The sequence below is a fragment of the Octopus sinensis genome, linkage group LG9, assembly GCF_006345805.1.
Source record: "Octopus sinensis linkage group LG9, ASM634580v1, whole genome shotgun sequence".
Classification (NCBI taxonomy): Eukaryota; Metazoa; Mollusca; class Cephalopoda; order Octopoda; family Octopodidae; genus Octopus; species Octopus sinensis.
Window position 1 is genome coordinate 90,909,819 of NC_043005.1, and position 22,350 is coordinate 90,932,168.

Consider the following 22,350-nt stretch of genomic DNA (forward strand, 5'->3'; position numbering starts at 1 on the left):
GAATTAGTAACATTAAAGATTCCCTAGTTTTTTCAGCACAAATGGAACTTACACGTTTTATATACTTAAAACTAAAAATTTCAAGATAAGAGGAATTCTGGATGATTTCTGTCTTTTTAGTAATTTGTCATAGACTGCTTTAATATTGTATAGTAAATACGGGCATAGTATATTTTATATTACTTAATATGGTATCAGTCACTTGAATTAAATGGCTGTTGCTTATCTATTATTGTTTAACTAAATAAGACTATAATTTAAAGACTTACCAGATGTGACCACATTATCTAATGTGTATTTCCTTTTTTAAAATAACAGGGTGATGTTTAAGGAATCTTTGACAGCTAATTGTAGAGGCTCTCTTGATTAGCTTGATGATGTTGCTCACGTATTTGCTGTTGAAAAACAAGTCGTCATTATTCTTATCCTCATTAACAGCAGCATTATCTTCAGTTTCTAATTCATTTTTCACAGATGCAATTGCTCACTTCAATTTAATTAAATTATAATCAAACTAATCTGTCTGCTTCAAATTTAATATAAAAGCTTTTAATCTGACCCTGGGCAACCACACTTCAAGTTTCACAATTATACAATACAAAACAATTGCAGCGTGGAAGGTGTTTACAAGCCATGCAGCACAAAGTTTTGTCAGTGAACAGGTCGTGGTCTCAAAGCGACGAAAATATTTTGACAAATTAAATTTAAATGTTGAAGTGAATCTAACGGTTTTTGTGTGTTTCTTAAATGGGTTATAAACACCTTCCACACTGCAACTGTTTTCGTTCCAGCACACAATCTCAGATCAGATCACTTGCTATTCAAGTACATCTCCGTAATTATACAATAGTTTATGGACAAAAAAATGGTATTCTTGACAACATATTCCAGAAGCTGATTTGGTCAGACACAGTTTGGGGTTCAAATTCATTTCATGTCTGTTTTGCCTTTCTGTACTTTAAGTTTAATAAAGCATGTAACAGCAGTCTATATCTTAGGAAAGAAAACAGTAAAACATCACATAATGTCTAAAATGTTGTCCCAACCTACTTATTAGTCTAACCCTTTCGTTACCAGCCCGGCTGAAACTGGCTTTAGCTTTGAGTACAAATGTCTTGTTTTCATAAGTTTTGAATTAAAATCTTCCACCAAACCTTAGTCACAATTTATGTTCCTAACACTAGCCTAATGATAACTAAGCTATTTTACTAAATTCTTTGTTATATTTAAAGCAATTGAAAGAAACACGAAGCTTCTCAATATAAATACAGTAACAAAAGGGTTAACATTAGTAGATTCATCATTCATGAAATTGCTGCAGATGCTCCACTCAAATCGTTAACCATAGACATCTCAACCTCAAAGTGTCTACACTGTAAGTTAAAATAACTATAGTAAAGCAATATGCAAAGCGCTGTATTCCAGAAGCCATATAATATGCAATAAGAGCAAATTTTAATATTTCAGAGTAACATTGCACACATTGCACAACTAAATTTTGCAATATCTAGACATCTAGTTATAATTTATGAATTTATTGTTAATAATTTCAATGTAAAATAATATTGGACATTATAAACTTTGATGTGTGACAGAAAGAGGAACAGGTCCACTGACATGATTCAAGCGATGACTCCATCACTTGCTCAAATATTTTTACCAAATTACACAGAACACCTACTGGTCTTTGTCTTTAAATTAGGTAATTAAATCAATTTCTTTTTTAATTGCACTGCTTTAGCTTACGATATAATTTAGATGTTAGTGTAGCAGAAGAGGTTAAATTCCATATATACTCTTTACTCTTTTACTTGTTTCAGTCATTTGACTGTGGCCATACTGGAGCAACACCTTTAGTCGACCAAATCGACCCCAGGACTTATTCTATTGGTCTCTTTTGCCAAACCGCTAAGTTACAGGGACGTAAACACACCAGCATCAGTTGTCGAGCGATGTTGGGGAGAACAAACATAGACACTTAAACATATACACACACACACAAACACATATATATATATGTACAACAGGCTTCTTTCAGTTTCCATCTACCAAATCCACTCACAAGGCTTTGATCGGCCCGAGGCTATAGTAGAAGACACTTGCCCAAGCTACCACGCAGTGGGACTGAATCTGGAACCATGTGGTTTGTAAGCAAGCTACTTACCACACAGCCACTCCTACTTATACACTAATGTCCACCTTGGAATGGTACTTCAGGTTAATTGAAATTACATGGATTTATTGTTTCTGCTTTTTTTTTTATATATACATTCTATTTGTATGTCAAACACAATCCTACTTTCTAACATTATCCTACTTTATATCCTACTAACAAAGTAATTCAAATTATATTCTATTAAAATAACAAATGTTCTTCAAACTTCAAGGTCTTCTGAAGTTTTGTTTTCAAATTCATCATGTATTTATTGAACACTCTTTAACAACACTTTTTCAAGATCCTTGCCTTCTCTAAATCTTCTATCAATCTTTGGTCTCTGAAACCTATACTAAACTATACTAAAAGTGTAACAATTTCCATTCCAAATATTAACAATTTTCCTCTAACATTATCAAATATATCTAACATTATCAAATATAATTATGTGAAATATTGGCAGCACTATTGTAATGGCTCCAATTTCATATAAATATTCCTATTTACTAATCCTGTATTAACCCATCTTTTTTACTGCTACTGATATTTTTTTAAGACAGCATGGTAAGATTTGAAGATGATTCGGCAGAAGCAGGTCAAGTGACCACGTGGAAGCTCTGAACATGCAAGGAACAGTTTGTTATTGTAACAAATATAAGCACTGAAATAGCTGCTACATCAATAGTCCATCAGGACATAAAAATCAACAGAACAAAGATATTAAAGCAGATGAGACTTGCATATGATGGCAGACTATTGCTGGAACTTGGCTCATGAGCTTTCCAAGGTTCAAGTTTCAAGAAAATCATCGAAAAGCAAATTCATGAGAAATTATGCATAAATGAGAATACGATTTGTCTGTAGAAATATGAAGACTTTTTATTAGTTTTTAAGTAGGATTTTAAGAAAACGTTCTGGTTTTGAAGAAAAACCAATTTCTATGTATGTTTGTATGATATGCCTAGTTAGCTGTTTTATTGAAATAACAATGATATTCTACAGATCCAGTATCTTACAATCTTAACAACATGGTAATAAATGGATGTCATTTTCAGATTCTATGATCAAAAATCCCCTAGTTCAGGTTAAAACTATTTGACAACAAAGAAAATACTTTCTCTTGTTGACCTGTGTAATTTTTCAATTGATTTGAGTTGACTCAAGCTACCACTAGCATATTCACACTAGTAAGTCAACATTCCCATGGTCCACAAATACAAGTACAGTAAATAACAGCAATCTCAAAGATTGAAGTGCTGTTAATGTGGATGTTTCACTGTCTAGGAAGTATTGTTTTTTAATATGTTAAATAAGAATTAATGATATTAATGACTATAAATAATATTTTATTAGCAACAAATTGAGCTGCTGAGCTGAAATCAAAATCGTGTAAGTGGACATGAAAAAGCTAATGTATGTGTGTGTGTGTGTGTGTGTTAGATGATATATGTTTTATATAAATAATATATACATCAAACTATGTTCAACTAAATAGCCACATCTGAGTATTGTATTTGCAGATGTGGCTATTTAGTTGAACATAGAATACACAAAATATAGCAAGTTTCATTGAAAATAAGTTAAATCAAATTGAAGTCCATAAAATATTTAAAAGAATGCTTGGACAGAAGTATTGATATGGATTAAATGATTATATGTTGATAAAGTGTTTTGAATTCTTAGAATCTTTGCAGTATTCTATGTTTATCATACTACAACATTATTTTTTCCTCTAAGGTACCAAGTACACAGTTGATGTATTTGCTATTAATTATATTGGAACTAGTACCAAAAGTAGCCTATCTTTTACAACTCCATCTAAAGGTAAGTCTATTTTAATCATTTCTATTTTAATATATATTTCAGGCATTTGATATCATCAAATTATTTTAGACTATGTTCTACAGAGCTACAGGTGCTAAATTATTGATCAAATGTTATAATTTACATACCTGTAGGTGATGCATTTTAACCTAAATATTCTCTGCTGATACTATCATAAATTTAATACAATGTTCTTTTCTATAAGTGTGTGTGTGTGTGTGTGTGTGAAATTTATAGAAAAACAAAAGACGAAGACAGGTGTATGAACAACAAGCAAGTGTTTTAGTTTGACGCTCAGGAAAAATGAATTAGTCTTTTATGTTTCAAGCTTATGCTCTTCAGCAGAAAGGAATAAGAGAAAATAAACAGAGTGAGAATGAAAAAAACTTGTAGATTTCAAAGGTCCGACATGGCAAATATATATATATATATTACTTATTATACTGACCCAATGTTGGACTTTCTTGATAACATGCATTGTAATATCAACCAGTCTTCAATTATTATCAGAAAGAGCTATAAAGATAAGACTTAATTATATATTTACATTCATATCATACAAAGCCTCTTAAATACACGTTAATGTGTTTGTGTGTGTGTGTGTGTGTGTGTATACTTACAAATTAATTTTTACTTATTCCACCATGAGATTAATTGCATACAGTTAAGCAGAAATTGATGAGGGCTAGGCATCAAGATGTGGTGAGTCTTACAATAGAGAAAAATTATAGCAGCATCCATTAGCTTTAGAAAAGATATAGTCATAGAGAACTATAGAGAGAGAGTTCAAGCTAGTAATTCAAATTGAGGAAACATCACAATGTGCAAGTGGCTATAATGGTCCTAGAGTGCACTTAAGTGAAGATTTTGTAAAAAATGACAGACTGGAATTGGTAGCTTTTGGTTCCTAGTTTGTCACACTCTCCAGTGGAAACCTAGAGTACTACAAAAATTTTTATTTTAGCAGAACTTGGGATCTGCTCTGTAAGCATTATTACTCCATACCAGGCTTGTTCAATACTGTCTTGGCAGCCATCTGTTGCAGCTGGCAGCAAACCAGAAGCATGGAGCAGTGACACTGAAGATGAAAGATTCAACAATTGGTACAAAAAAAAAAAATAATAACTTCAGGCACATAACTCTCCAAAAGTTGAAGACTTTGGTAAAGATGCTAATTAAGAGGCTGTCATTTATCATTGTTGGTGTTTTCTATGATGCATGAAGTTGTATGCTCTCAAATATTTCTATTCAGGTCAAGTTCCACTTTATGTGATACATTGTAGACTAGGCCAAGAATAGATCTGATTTTCATGAATAGATCTGATCAATACAGATCAGTATAAAACTTACATAAAAATTGGAAATTTCTACATAACAGCTATCCTTAGAACTGATGGTTTCAGTCCCAGCTTCAGAAGCTGGATTACATCAATGTACCATGGCGTCTGTTCAGTGCTCAAACTAAATGGCCACTTCTCAGAACTGTTTTGCACCAAATCATATTCTGCATATACCGATAGCATTACAATCATGGTTTTGGATGCTTCAGAGATAGTAGTCAACATCATACTGGAGGAGTACCAAGAGTGTACAGGAGTATTCATCAACTGGGACAAGTCAGTGGGCTTGCAACTAAGCACCCAAAGAGGATAATGATGCTATTCAATGTCAGTTTCTGTTGCAGGACTCAGTCCAGTAAAATGAATTGCCATTGGTTAAGATGCTTTGGGTTTGGCTTCGATTGACTCTCCAGATGGATGAGAATTAAAAATAGGAAAGTAGTCAGTCATACACAAAAAGGAGTTGAGAGGAAGTTGTCTCTGGAATGTTTAAGCAGAAGTTGCTAAGACTTATAACATCTTAATGGATATTGCTGTCTGATTATTAAATCTTGTCCCCAGAAACATCTGAGCATATTTTTCAATTTCTTACGATGGGAGAGATAGTAGTAGCAGTGTTTTTTTCTCTTTCTTTATCTCACAACCTCTTTTTCTTTTTTCCAGTTCCTGGTGTTGTAAACATCACCATCAGTGAAGCAACAGCTTTTAATGTCACTATTTCCTTAAGTCACCCAGAGACTTTTATGGGAGACATCCTTGGGTATTTTATTGAGATTTACAAAGGTCAAAAGATGCCAACTGATAAAAAACCACTGAAAATATATCACATAAAATGTTATAACTGTTCACAGGTAAAGACCCATGCATTTCAGTCTTACATATTTCTGTATTTCATAAACAATAAGCTTCGGGATGGGGGCTGGTTTAAACTGTTGATCAGTAGTTCAAATTTTGTTCTGTATTTACCTGACAAAACATGATACTGTACTTTATGGCTGTTGTTTAATCCCTGTGACAGCTCTGATGAAACAGACCTATGATTAACAGTGTTTTATCTGTAATAAACTCATCTTTTTATTTCTCCAAAACATTTTTGCTTTTAGGATAGCATTGCATTAACAAGGCATCATGGAGGCAAAGTGGCTGAGTTTCTTTTGAGCGTTGAGCCTCACAGAGGCAAAGTGGCTAAGTTCTCCAAATAGTCCAACCCACTTTGTACCTTGAAGGTCTACTTTGACACCTTTTTATCATTATTTATAACTCCTATTCTGCTCTGGTACCCTCTTTCATAGTTTACCCGTCTACTTTTTCTCTAAGCATAAAGCTTTCTCTCCCCCACTTGGAGTTTGTAGTCTTGCAAACTGCTTGATGGCTTCACAAGTGCTGGTGACACAAAAAAGAACTTTGTGAACACTGTAAAGTGGTTGGCATTAGGAAGGGCATTTAGCCATAGAAACCATGCCAAACAGACACTAGAATATGATGCAGTCATTAGGCCTATCAGTTCCCATCAAGCTACCCAGCCCTTACCAGTATGGATCTAGGATGTAAAACGATGATGATTATATAAATGTGTGTGTGTGTGTGTCTATATGTACATACATACATACATACATACATACATACATACATACATACATACATACATACATACATACATACATACATATAAACTAGCAGAATAGCTCGGCATTGCTCGAGTTTGTTTCCTTTTTGACCCTTTAGAATTGAAATATTTGAAAAGTAAAAATTTTGCATTATGTAGCTTGTTATTCCCTTTAAGTTGACATTTTTCTGGTTGAAATACACTGAAAATGGTGACACAGCAGTCAAAAAATCGTATATGTGTGTATATTCATATATTTATATGTATGTATGTATATATATATATATATATATATGTGTGTGTATATATATATATATATATATATGGCAAATGTTTACCAGGTGTAAACCATTTGTTTTATTATCCAATACATATATATATATATATGTATATATGCACAAACACACACACTTCTATGTGAGGCTGCATATGAATATTCAATTGTTTGATCATTCTATAGCTTAAGAAACAGAACGGGTGTAAAAGTATGTATTCTTGTTTTTCTCATTGATAGGCAAATGCTTCCAGACCTGACAGCTGTCCTTGTTCCCAACCATGTAATAATATGCAAGAGAAAACTCTCCACAGCTTGGGAGAACACTTTTCTTTGAATTCACTGACTCCAGCTACATCTTACTTAATATCAGCCCAAGCTTATACATCTGCTGGTTGTGGTAATATAAGTGAGAAAATCTTCATGACAAATGAAAGTAGTAAGTAGACAGAAGAGATTATGTGGTTAAGACAGTGAGATATGACTGAGTGGTTAAGAAAGTAAAGGCCTTGCAGAATGGTTCAGCAGTTTGCATTACAGACATATATAATTCTTAGTTGGATCCCACTACATGACAGTTTGGGCTTGTATTCTCTACCGTAGCCCTCAGGTTTACCAAAACCTTCGCAAGTGAAATTTGTTACACAGAAACTGTTGGAAGCTGGTCATACACACACACACAAACACACACACACACACACGAACACACACGCACACACACACACACACACACACACATAATTTAGAAGGCTTGGAGGTGATATACAGATATTATATATTAGAAAAAATAAGGTATTCAGAGATCTGGATGGTTGTACATATACAAATATTTATTAACATGTCACATACTTTTACAAATCACATATAAGAGCTTTCATCTACTCTAATAGATTCTTCTGATTTAAATTGTGTGAATGGATTTGTTTCTTTTTATAGTATTAGTGAATGGGTTATGGTGGAGAGAAAGAGAGGGGGGAGAGAAGAGTAATGTGGAGTGTAAAGGGTAGGGAATGAGGGAGAGGAATGGAGAGATAGTGGAGGGAGAAAGTGAGAGAGAGTATGTGTGTTTGTGTGTGTGCATGGGTGTGTGGGCGTGTGTGCATGTGTGCGTGTGTGTGTGTGTGTGCCTGTGTATCTGAAAGTGTGCAAGAGAGGTGACTGTGCTGGTATGGTCATGTGATACATATGGATGAAGGCAGATATGTATAGAAATGCTGATTTTTTAACTGTGGAAGGAACACGGGGTAAAGGTAGACCTAAGAACATATGGGACGAGGTGGTGAAGCACGATCTTCAAACTTTGAGCCTCACAGAACTAACGACTAGTGACCAAGACCTTTGGCAATATGTTGTGCTTGAGAGAACCTGTCAAGCCAAGTGCACCAGTAACTAGTTCTAATTTTTATGCTTGTTAAAAACTTGCAGTCATTCCCTATGTGTGCCCAGCTAAATGCCTGGAAAAGAATAATCGCTGCCAGAGCTTGATTTTCCTTTGATGCACTCCTTTGAAAAATCAATTAATTCTGTAAATAAAAGTTTTATCTAAATTATATCATGTTTTTGCCTGTAAGACATTATCATTACTATTTTCTTTTTCTTTGTTTGTTTCAGCTCCATCTAAAGTGCAAAATCTTGTTATTAATATAACTGAAACTGAGGCTTATATGGAATGGCAAGAGCCCAAACATCCTAATGGAAAAATACAGTATTATTTGCTCTATCTCTACCATAATGATTCGCTTAGTGTATTAGGAAATAGCACTGAAAAGAACTTTGTGTTTGAAAATCTTGAACCATATCAAAATTATACAGTCAGTATCGTTGCCATGAATTCCCTGCCAGGTGAAAAATACACTCGAAAATTCAAGACAAAGATTGGTGGTAAATTGTTCTATTTTAATAATTCTTTTTATATTTGTAAATGAAATTTGTAAGAGTGATTTGCTGTACTTGATGAGATGCATCAAGCTAAGTAAAAATTGCTGCCTCTCACACATACAAGCTTGTTTTTTCAGGTGTCAGTGCCACATAAAATGCACCTGTGCCAATACTGCATAAACACACGCATGCCAGTGGCACATAAAAAGCACCAAGCACACTCTTTTAAGAGATTGGCCTTAGGAAGGGCATCCAGCTGTAGAAACCACACCACAGCAGACAGTTGGAGTCTGGACAGCTCTCTGCCAACCAGCTCCATGTCAAACCGTCCAACCCATGTCAACATGGAAAACAGACATTAAACAATGATAACGATGATGATGATGAAATGCATCTTCTGGTCATTTGATTAGCATATCTTAAAAAGAGCTATGATATGTTTAACCCTTTGGTATTCAGATTACTTCATCAAATGTAATGCTTATTTGTTCGTATTGTTTTGAAGGCTTTGATATTTTAGTGAAGTGATTATTTATTTTTGAAATGACATTGTGGAGTAGGTGTGAGAGGCCAGATCTAGTCAGCTTGCATGTAAAACGGGCAGAATATTTTGGGCTGGATATGGCCAGTTTAAATGCTAATGGATTAATAAGAGAACAAAGAGCTTTTGCCTTGCCAGATGCCTTTTTTGACAGTATATGATATTGCATCTGTATAATCTATGTGTGTATACTTACACTTATTAGTGCAAGTGTGAGTGTGTGTGTGTGTGTGTGTGTGTGTGTGTGTGTGTGTGTGTGTGTGTGTGTGTGTGTGTGTGTTGTATATGCACCAAGATATTAAGACATATTTTCTTTTTCTTTGTTTGTTTCAGCTCCATCTAAAGTGCAAAATCTTGTTATTAATATAACTGAAACTGAGGCTTATATGGAATGGCAAGAGCCCAAACATCCTAATGGAAAAATACAGTATTATTTGCTCTATCTCTACCATAATGATTTGCTTAGTATATTAGGAAATAGCACTGAAAAGAACTTTGTGTTTGAAAATCTTGAACCATATCAACATTATACAGTCAGTATCGTTGCCATGAATTCCCTGACAGGTGAAAATTGCACTCGAAAATTCAAGACAAAGATTGGTGGTAAATTGTTCTATTTTAATAATTCTTTTTATATTTGTAAATGTAATTTGTAAGAGTGATTTGCCATACTTGATGAGATGCATCAAGCTAAGTAAAAATTGCTGCTTCTCACACATACAAGCTTGTTTTTTCAGGTGTCAGTGCCACATAAAATGCACCTGTGCCAATACTGCATACACACACGCATGCCAGTGGCACATAAAAAGCACCAAGCACACTCTTTTAAGAGATTGGCCTTAGGAAGGGCATCCAGCTGTAGAAACCACACCACAGCAGACAGTTGGAGTCTGGACAGCTCTCTGCCAACCAGCTCCATGTCAAACCGTCCAACCCATGTCAACATGGAAAACAGACATTAAACAATGATAACGATGATGATGATGAAATGCATCTTCTGGTCATTTGATTAGCATATCTTAAAAAGAGCTATGATATGTTTAACCCTTTGGTATTCAGATTACTTCATCAAATGTAATGCTTATTTGTTCGTATTGTTTTGAAGGCTTTGATATTTTAGTGAAGTGATTATTTATTTTTGAAATGACATTGTGGAGTAGGTGTGAGAGGCCAGATCTAGTCAGCTTGCATGTAAAACGGGCAGAATATTTTGGGCTGGATATGGCCAGTTTAAATGCTAATGGATTAATAAGAGAACAAAGAGCTTTTGCCTTGCCAGATGCCTTTTTTGACAGTATATGATATTGCATCTGTATAATCTATGTGTGTATACTTACACTTATTAGTGCAAGTGTGAGTGTGTGTGTGTTGTGTGTGTGTGTGTGTGTGTGTGTGTGTGTGTGTGTGTGTGTGTGTGTGTGTTGTATATGCACCAAGATATTAAGACATAATGAAAATATTTTATGCTCATTCATTTCAGGTTGATAATGTATTATCACCATGCTTCTGTTCATTTCTTATTGAAATATTTTTAACACTTTATGCATAGATTCTTCTTCAGATTATCACTACATGCTTGGTTTATTTTCTCCTCCTTCACAGCACCAGAACCTGTAAACATCACTCTTGTCAATAGAACCAGTAAATCAATAACTATAAAGTGGAAATCCCTGCACCCCAATGGACCAATCAAAAAATATATTGTCAGCTGGAAAACTGTAAAAGAAAGTACGCCAAGGTCTATGAATACAACTAAGAAAAATACTTATACCATAACTGATCTTGAACCCTGCAGAGATTATAAGATCAAAGTAGAAATCTGTAATACCAAATATTGTAAAGACAGTAAATTATTTCGTGCACAAACAAAGATTGGAGGTTTGTAAATATATTTATAATTACTAGCAGAACCAGTGAATATTTCATGCAATTAATAGTAAACCTATAGAGTTATTTCTGAAAATTTTATCCAAAATGTCTGAAAGTGTATCCTGTGTTGTATAAGAATAGAAAGATAGTCACTCATCTGCTAATCATTGAAAAGTGAAAGAAATTGGAATACAATGATTACTTAATACTCTTTATACATACATTTTATATACTTTATGCATAATTTTATAGTTGTAATACACAGTGCTCAGGTATTAAATATTCACTCATCTATTTTCCCCCATAAACAAAAAAAAAATCACCATACTCTTTTACTCTGTTACTTGTTTCAGTCATTTGACTGTGGCCATGCTGGAGCACCGCCTTAAGTCGAGCAAAATACCCCAGGACTTATTCTTTGGAAGCCTAGTACTTATTCTATCGGTCTCTACTGCCGAACCGCTAAGTTACGGGGACATAAACACACCAGCATCGGTTGTCAAGCAATGTTGGGGTGGGGGAACAAACACACATACATATACATATATATGACAGGCTTCTTTCAGTTTCCATCTACCAAATCCACTCACAAGGCTTTGGTCAGCCCGAGGCTATAGTAGAAGACACTTGCCCAAGGTGCCACGCAGTGGGACTGAACCTGGAATCATGTGGTTCATAAGCAAGCTAATTACCACACAGCCACTGTCGATTATTTGTATTAATTCCAGTACTCAGCCAGTTGTGGGGCACATGGCTTAGTGGTTATGGATAATGTACTCATAATTGTAAGGTTGTGGCTTTGAATCCTGCAGTATGTTGTGTTTTTTGAGCAAAACACTTCATTTCACATTGCTCCAGCTAACTCAGCAAGCAAAAATGAGTAATCTTGCAACAAACTGGTATCCTGACTGGGTTGGAGTGGAATATATATGTCACAGTATGCTGGAAAAGGGTCTGATGAACCTATGGCTCCTGCTGGACCTTTGATCTTGTTGACTTAATTTACTATTTATTTTACCGGATCTCTGTTGAGTAATTAATATAGTTATATTGAGTTACCTCCCTTGATGCTGGTGTGTTTACGTCCCTGTAACTTAGTGGTTTGGTAAAAGAGACCGATAGAATAAGCACTAGGCTTACAAAGAATAAGTCCTGGGGTCGATTTGCTCAACTAAAGGCGGTGCTCCAGCATGGCCACAGTCAAATGACTGAAACAAGTAAAAGAGTAAAGAAACCCAAAAGAAAGTTAGGAAAATAAACTCTATATTTTGTGTATGCATGTATGTGCATCTCCCTGTGTGCATATGCATGTGTGTGTGTAAGAGCGAAAGATGGATGGAGATATATATATAGAGAGAGAGAGAGTTACATGTGTCTGTCAGGGCAGACAACTGGTTGTGCTTGAATTCCGTATTCTAGTTTCAAAGCACTCATAAACACATAGAGTAATGAGCTGTTAAGGAATGACTTGCTAACCAATTTACATGTAGTTGAATGAACTGTAATATTGTAAAACTAGTACTGTGTCGAAATATGAGAAGCAGTCGTTTGGAAGGTAGAATGGCACCCAGCAAGTAGTGACACCATCATCATCATCATCATCATCATAATCATCATCATCACTATAATGGTGATTGAAGTATTGGTAATAGTGTTGATGATGACATTGGTGATAATGATTATAGCCGTGATATATTCTAAATATTCTTTTACAATATAGTACGTACATATTTTATTAAATGAATGTTTTATTATAGAATAAGGTTCTTTTATTCTAAATTTTTTTCCCTGTCATCACAGTCCCACACCCGGCACGAAATGTTAATGCTAAGGCAGAGTCTGCAACAAGCATTCGTGTCTCTTGGGAGGAACCGATGCAGTACACAGGACCAACTACATATATCATTCAGGGACAGTGTTTAAAGTCCTCAAGAATACTGAAGACTTTTCTTGGGCCATTCACTGTCTCAGGTGAGATATCATTTTGGTTTTTTCTTCTGATCATTTTGGATTTTTCTTCTCATTAAATCATTAAACAAAATGTCTTTCTTAAGTTGAAATCCTGCCAAAATCAACTTTGCATTTCATCTCACCCAAGCAATAAAATATAGTACTGGTCAGGTGCTTGTGGGATGGGGGGGTAATTTAATTGACTTACCCCCTCCTCCAAATATCTGGCCTTGTGCTTATGTTAGAAACAATTATTGCTTGTATTATCAGGGTACTAAATTTACAGGATTTTGTTATGTGTTCTTTTACATTCTGAATTAATTTTTTACCAGGGTCATTTATGTTATTCATCCTTCTAGGATTAACTATATACGTCACCCAAAATATGTAGCGTGTACCTCTCCTAGAAATCAGATGCAGGCATGACTCTGTAGCTAAGAAGTTCTCTCTACAACCTTATGCTTCTCACTTCGATTCCACTTTGTGATGATATTTGTGGTATGTGTCATCTATAGCCTCAGTTGAGGATATAGCTTAAATAATGCATTGCTTTGAATGATCTTTTTGACATTTGCATTAATGCAGACATGTAAATAATTTATTTATTATTAAATATAATAATGTAAATTATTTACCTGTTTTTAAATTACAAAACAAATTGTTGTGATATTAGAATCTTCTTCTTGTTAAATAAAATTTCATCAAACTATTTCTGTCATTTATGATTTTATATATGTGTATGTATATTGTATGTATGTGTATATATATATATGCACACATACAGGGTATCCAGAAAGTTTTGCCTCATTTTTATTTTACGTGGAACTGTGCCAAAAGGCTCGTTGCAATGTTGCTTTGCATTTGCTTTCTTGTATTGAAAACAGTTTGAACCATTTCGTTTGTAGTTATCGTTGTTGCATCATTGTTTCATTCGTAGTTATTATTCATCATTGGTCTAGACAATAAGATAGATTAATTGAAAAACCTACAATAGATTTCAAAATAAGAATTGGATGAAGTATTTTTGACACCCTGTATATATATATATATATATATATATATATATATATATATATATATATATAAGGCGATCTGGCACAAACGTTAGTGTGCCTGTTAAAATGCTTAACTGTAATTTGTCTGTCATTACGTTTTGCCTCGCCTGGCACGTAAAAAGCACCCACTACACTCACAGAGTGGTTGGCTATTGTGACTTCATGGACTGAGAAAAGAAATTTGTGACATCTTGTGTTTTCCAAGCACATTGCAGAGTAAATGAAATAGCTACAGGTGGAAATTGAATCTGGTTATATTTGCTGCTATACTAAATGTAATGGTGTGGGTAATTCAGTAATTACTTATATCTACCTCACAGGTTTCAATAATACCTCGTTTCTTGTAAAAGACTTAGCAGAATACTGGCCATACGTATTTGAAATTACAACAAGTACTGAAGCAGGAAATGGTTCCACAGTAACCACTTCACGCACTCTGACAGAGGAATCAAGTAAGCTTTCTATCTTTCTATCTTTCTCATTCTCATTTGTCTAGTCATCAACCACATTACATCATTCCTCCGCACTACGCTATGCCATTCAAACAATGCTATACTACACTGCTGCAACCAAAAATTTTGTCATGATCACTTGACCTGCTAAAAACAGCTGTCAAATCTTCGTCATATAATGCCCTATCATCTTAGAAAAGAAAGAACTGTTGAACTGCATTATCCTAAATACAATTTATCTAAATAAATGTTGACATGGCCAAGAATCTACAGACATTAAATTGAACTCTACCATTTTAAGAAGAAACAACCCATTGGCAATTGTAACCTTAGGCATACAAAAACAACAGGATGGTCATAGTTGGAATATCTTTGATCAAAATAATCTGCCAGACATTAGAAATAATATCACACTGCACCACATAACTAAGAAACATACATGGTGTATGTAGAAAAATAGTAATAGTCATTTAGGCAAGTACCATAGGACTGCTATTTCTGAGCAGACCTAAGCCATAGGACCTCTCTTTCTGAGCAAACCTAGGGCTACATAACAATAGCAAAAGCATCTCACCACATTGTACTACACAATATTACAATACACTGTGCTATATAACATCACATGAGCCAACAAAGAAACCTCTTCATGGTCGCCCTTACAACTAGAAATAGTAATAAAATTTGCACAGATCATACCCTAGTGTCTTAAAAACAAGGTAATAATATAATTCTAGATATACTCAGCTTTAAAAAATGGCAAAACTGTCAAAAAGAAATCATCTTTGTTCATAAGTTTACTTAATCGGGATTCATCTAGGGCTAAACACAAATTATAACACCATATCAAACACACCATATTGCATCACATGAATACTACATCATATTTTACCTCACCTCAACACACAATACTACATTCCAGCATGCTACACCACATTACATTACAATTTATCACATTTCACCACAATCAAACCAAATCATATTCCAGCACACAACACTTGATAATACTGCATAATATTGTTAGACCTAAATAAAATTTTATCTCTTTGTCCTGAATGCAGCGCCTGGACCAGTCAAAAGTTTGGATATTTATGTCAATTATTCCTGCTATATTGCATTACTGGTTACGTGGAAGAAACCACTTCCTGAAGATGAAAATGGTATTATCACTAAATATGAAATAACTTATTGGGCTGATAATGATGACAAAGTAAGTTACTCTCTTCAATATAATCTGACAGTATGTATCCAAACTTATATACACACACACACACACACACAAATATTTATGTATATAAATCCATATCTGTATCTATCTATCTATCTTCCCACGGATAAACCTTATCTGCTTCCCCCTTTACACCGTACATCATGACACTATGATACACGATCCCTATTGATCGTTTTTTTTCCTCTTCCCCTTTTTTTCTCTATTTTCTTCTTGCTTTTCTTTTGTTTCTTTTCCTCTTTTTTCTTTTTTTCTTTTTTCCCTTTTACGATCCCTTTTGATCGAAAACCTACGCAACTTTTTTTTTTCATCCCCCAAAAGAAAAGCTCTACCTTGTAATTTGTCCCATCTGTGTGCAGCCCTGTGTGGCCAATAAAGAAACTTATGTATCTATCCATCTATCTATCTATCTATCGGTTTAACTGTCTATCTATCTATCTATCCATCTATCTGTCTATCTATCGGTTTAACTGTCTATCCATCCATCCATCTATCTATCTATCTATCTATCTATCTATCTATCTTTCTATCTATCTAGCTAGCTAGATAAATAGATAGCTATGTCTGTCTGTCTGTATGTATGTATGCATGTAAATCTATAAGATAAATCCTGTTCTGTGTGTGTGTGTGTAAAAGATTATAACGGCCATAATTTTCATCAGATTTTCTCCGAACTGGAAACATACATTACTTACGTTCCAGAGATGGTTTTAGACTCTTAAAATTTTTCACATGAGTAATGGGCCCCTTGGTGGCAGAAAATACACATTCCTAGGTTACTTGCAAAAGGGAGGTAACTCTTTGTGAAGTAACTTTCAGAAATTGATTGTCTCCCTTACATTCATTGGTCAAAAAATTATCACAATCTTATCTAATATATAGAATAGAGTATGTGTGTATTCACTTTTCACGTGAAAACAGTTACACCAATTGCTTCCATATTTTGACCTCGGACACATGTTAGGCTCCCCATTTGATTTTTTTATCAAAAAAAAAAAATATTGCTTTTTACATTAGATTCACATCTATGAAAGTTTTTTAAATATTTACTTCCAGTTTTCTAGTATCAGTGATGTCTGTATCTATATCTATATCTCTCTATTTATCTCTGTCTATTTCCATCTCTTTATCTATCTCTCTATCTATATTTCTCTATCCATCTCCATCTCTATCTATCTCCCTATATCTATCTGTCTATATCTATATCTATCTTATTTGTCTAACTAGCTAGCTCTCTCTCCCCTCTCTATATCTCACTCTCTATTGTTTTCACTTTCATTTTTCAGATGCTATTGTTTTCACTGTAAGTTTTTAATTGCTATTTACAAACAACAACAACAAATTACTAACAGAAAAAAGTTCACAATTACTGATGAAAGTAATTTCAGACATAATTTACTGACAGAAGTAACTTCATAAATTTCACTTCAATCCATACACTTCGTTAAATTTGCCTACAAATTTGTTATTTTACTTTCGTAATATTTTGTGCTTTTTTTTTTATGGAATTACTGATAAAAGTAAGTTCATAATTTACTGTCAGAAGTAACTTCAAAAATTTCATTTAAATCCGTACACTTAGTTAATTTCCCTAAAAATTTCTTATTTACTTTTGCAACAGTTTTGTGTTTTTCTGTTGTTAACAGTTTTTTTTCTGGTTCCTTCAATACTGGCTCTTTGGTTTACAAAGTGACAAATTTCACTTAGACCCATACAATTCTTTATTTCCTGTAAAAAATTCTTATTTACTTTCTGCCCATCATATTAAGAAATATAATTTCTTTTACCCAGTTATTTTCATTGTTCACTATCTTCTGCACCCATGTATTTCTATAAACATATATAACGATACCTAGAAAGAAAGCGTCAAATTTATCTATAATGTCAATGTCAGCCAAATTAATGTCTCTGTCCAGAGAAAGAGAGACAGCTGCAGAAAGGGAAGCATACCAAGAAACGAATAGACTGTGCATTACAAAAGCCAGAGCATCTCAAAGTGATGAACAGAGGTATGCATGGCTGACAAGGAATAGGATCTCCACTGCAGAATGAAGAGCAGTTGCAACATCTCAGAGAGGCAACTTCTATGAAGCAGCTTTCAATTATGATCCAGTGGTTCATTATGCAGATGGCACTAGAGTTTCCATTGGTGCAATGACAACTGAGTGCATACATTGTAAAGCAAGGAAGTGGCCTGGAGAAACACCTGCACTGTGCCGCAGTGGTGGAAAGGTTATACTCCCTGCAATCCCCTAACCTCCAGAGCCATTGAAGAAACTGTTGTCATCAACTGATCAAGATTCCAAGCACTTCCAAATCAAAATTAGATAATGCAATGCTGCACTACAGATGACATATATATATATATATATATATATATATATATATATATACATGATGGGCTTCTTTCAGTTTCCATCAACCAAATCCATTCACAAGGCATTGGTCAGCCCAAGGCTATAGTAGAAGACACCTGCCCAAGGTACCACACTGTGGAGCTGAACCTAGAACCATATGGTTGGGAAGCAAGCTTCTTTCCACACAGCTACACCATTGCCTATATATATATATATATATATATATATATATATATCAATAAAGATAAGATCATTATTTAAAATACCGATCATATCAGGTAGCTAACGTGGGAATAAAAACCTCATAGGTAATAATTATTATTAAAATTATAATTAAGAGTACCTAAGAGATACCACCATGCTATATATATAAATACACACACACACACAGACAGTTGATAGAATACCCAGCTGATGGGTGGTTTAGCAGCCAGCAAAGTAGTTGGCAGTTTGTTTCCTCTTACAGGAATTGCATTGCAACCAATATCAAAAAATTTAACTATCCTATCAATAGCAGCAAAATCCAGGTGAGTTGTTGTGTTGTAGCTTAGCTCCAAGTCAGTCTTGATTGCACAGACTTATGATCAAAGGGATTCTAGCCATGACCATTACATCATTTTCTTTTTCTCCATCAGAATGTATATTAAACTACATTATCCTGTGTATCCTTTATTTTTTTTTAAGATAATGGAACATGAGTTGAAGGAAATGTGGTTATTATTTCTAGCTTCACAAGTAACTGCTTAGGTGCTCCTTTGTTGGCTAGGAGATAAGTAGGCACCACAGGAAAATATAGTTAGATGTTCTGAGTAACAACAGCACAGTAAAAACTAAAAATGTTTTGTAAGATCCAAATGTTAAGTTGCAATCTTTCTTTCAGGAAACGTATTTTGCAATCAAGAAGAAGGATTGGATATTGTGCCAGCAATCTCTTCCCACAATGTTCAGTCTTTCTTGTGATTCCTTTTCTGTTTCCATAAGTAAGTCAAAAATGTAAGAGATATTGTATACTCTACACTGGCTAATCTGCTTTTATCAGTGTTCCCTATCTTTGGCAAGGTCAGCAGCTCCTTAAAATCTTATATTACAACCATCATAGGTCCTCATTAACTTGTGCAATGAATGTCTTTCACAAAGTTCTTCTGACAAAATGAGGATCTGTAGTTTACTTTGTGACTTAGAAATGTGGCCAGTGTTATAGTTGTCCATTCAAAATCTATCTGTCCCAATATAAAATGCTATCAACTGGGAAATCCTGCACTCTCACAGCTAATATTTATTTGAGGAAGCAATTTATACATAGTTTCGTGATCTGCAAGAAATAGCAACCAAATTTCTCTCAAACTTTTATATAGTCAGTGGAGTTAAGAATGTGACTCTCAAATTTGCAAGCTTCACTCCTATATTTATGAGATTAATACAGCTGAAACTTAATCTCAACACCTTTAATTCAATTTCTGCAAAAAATACTTGGATGGAGACTACTCTGGATACTTGCAACAGAATGGACTCTGCTAAAGGCACACAAAGCAGTGTGATGGTATTAAATGGGATGACTTACTGAAATAAAAGAAGTTCTTCTTTTCTTTTATTTTTGGAACAAATTTGTTGTATGGAAATGTAGTGGATTTATTGCGGTGTTCGTTTCATCCCTTTACATTCTGATATCAAATTCCACCTAATCATCTTTACCTTTTTTCCTTCCATGGACAGCTCAATAATTGGCAGTTAAGAACTGTACCCAATAATATAAAGTACCAGTCAAGAACTGGAGCCAATTGTACAGGAGTCAGCAAACTGGGGTAAAAATGAAATTCTTGTGGGTAATGTGAACTCATTAGACATAAGTAAAATTATATAAGAAAATGTATTCCTTGTTATGGCAGAAATTTTTCTTCTGATATGAGGAGGCAGTCAAAAAGTTGTTGCCTTTTGTAACAGCCTACATTTGTGAACAAGGATTTTCCTCTCTAATGAACATAAAAACAAAGCAGAGAAATTAATTGGACCCCGAAGACTGTATCCAAATTGCTCTGGCATCAAAATGCCCCAATTTTGATGCAATTGTAGCAAAATTGAAACATCATTTCTCCAAAACCTGAAATGAAAAGGTTTCCAGAAAAACCCTTTTGTTTCATAACGAGGATATTAATTTATTTTATCACATTTGTTTTATACGTTTTATATTTATAATTGTATTCTACATATAAATAGATTCAAAAAATCTTTTGAATTCAAAGAATCTATGATTTGCTTCTTTTCAAATCATGGGGGTAACATCAGCATAATTATATTTTGGGTTAATTGGTTAAAAAAGTTCCCTGATACCTGAAATGCAGCAGTCAAGAAGTGAGATAAACTTATTTAACAAGCACCCTCCTCCCAATGCAGTTTTGTGACTTTATGCCCAATCTTAAAAAAATATTACCATCTGAAGTTCCAAGCTTATGCACATTAATCCTTTAGCATTAAAACTGGCCATGTCCAGTCCAAATATTTTACTTGTTTTACGTTCAAATCTGCCAGATCAAGCCTCTCAGACCTACCCTTCAGTGTCATTCTAAAAATAGACAATCACATCATTGAAATCTTGAAGCTATAAGATAATATATGATTAATTTTTTTTAATGTGTATAAATAAGCATTACATTTGATTAATTAATCTGAATGCTAAAGCGTTAATTTTGTATTGATTCTTTTATGTAGAAGAAAATATGTGTTAATGCTACTCTGTTCTCAACCATGATGATTGCATTAGGAGAGCATAGCTACACAATACAGGTAAGTGGCATCTCTTTGCAATAAACATAGATTCTTGACATAATTATAATGTAGTACTAAATATCAATGTAACTATTAAGAGTCAAACTAATTCAAATCATTGGGATGTTGGTCAGGGATCTTTTCGGTTTGAACGACAGTTTTTAACATAATTTCTAGGTAACTAAAAAATTTAAAACTTTGTATACTGGTAGAATGTGTTTATAAAACATCTTTTTCTTTTGGCTTTATTGAGAAAATTCTATAGTTTGTAAGATATTTGTTGTTTTTTTTCTTCAATTTCTGCAATTTCAACCAGTCACTGACGTCTATTGAGGTAAAAAAAACATTCTGTGCCGTATGAATATATCCCTCGTTTAAGAAACAGATTGGGTTTATTTACATTTGTGAAGAAAAAAAGGTACCCTTCCTCCCACCCCTAACCCTAAAATAGATTGAAATGCAATAGACCGATACTAGGTGCATAATTATGGGTGACAATTTCATATGACACTGCTAGAAAAAACTGCCGTTCAATCCGAAAAGATCCGTTGGTCAGTTGTCCAAAGGTTTCCATGATCTGTATCCTGTGACAGGCACAGAATAGTGTTTCTAGTATTTAACTTTCAGTGGTCCACTTCACCCTTCTGTAAGCTCAGAATAAATAGGCCAGTGTTTGAAATGTGAGGGATTATGCAATGGAGACAGCATTTCCAACTTTTCAGCTCATGAAGAAGTGGAGTTTATATAATATCTTTCTGCTCCTGCTTCTTCTCAACTTCAGCCTCCCAGACATTAGAGTACCCCAACTTCCTAAGACCCATTGTCATCACTGATTATGAATGTTATGAAGTAAATAATTCAACAATGAATGAATACATTTCTATAACATAGTTTGACAAGTTTTGGTCAGCTATATGTTCATATATTCCAATAGAGAAGAACTATCTCAAAACCTGCAACGATTTCTAAGAATGTAAACAGACTCACTATATCATAATATCCTTACTGCTTTCATTACCATATTTTGATGTTTCTTTTTTTTTTGCCCAATAAAGAGTTGT

At 34.2% G+C, this 22,350-nt stretch overlaps 1 protein-coding gene across 3 annotated transcripts in view; it reads left to right on the top strand.

Moving 5' to 3' along the window:
• Window positions 1-22,350, top strand: part of LOC115215724 (phosphatidylinositol phosphatase PTPRQ) — a 135,053-nt gene that overhangs the window by 57,018 nt on the left and 55,685 nt on the right. For 2 of the 3 annotated variants that reach the window (XR_005000741.1, XM_029785015.2), the window contains exons 6-15: window positions 3,893-3,979; window positions 5,983-6,170; window positions 7,440-7,638; window positions 8,811-9,080; window positions 9,952-10,221; window positions 11,221-11,496; window positions 13,288-13,458; window positions 14,813-14,944; window positions 16,003-16,151; window positions 21,233-21,307. Coding sequence is in view for 1 of the 3 variants with exons in the window: in XM_029785015.2 (XP_029640875.1) it covers window positions 3,893-3,979; window positions 5,983-6,170; window positions 7,440-7,638; window positions 8,811-9,080; window positions 9,952-10,221; window positions 11,221-11,496; window positions 13,288-13,458; window positions 14,813-14,944; window positions 16,003-16,151; window positions 21,233-21,307 (1,817 nt within the window). In the remaining 2 variants the exon portion in view is untranslated. The remainder of the gene's footprint in view (window positions 1-3,892; window positions 3,980-5,982; window positions 6,171-7,439; window positions 7,639-8,810; window positions 9,081-9,951; window positions 10,222-11,220; window positions 11,497-13,287; window positions 13,459-14,812; window positions 14,945-16,002; window positions 16,152-21,232; window positions 21,308-22,350) is intronic. The other variant, XR_005000742.1, reaches the window with a different exon arrangement.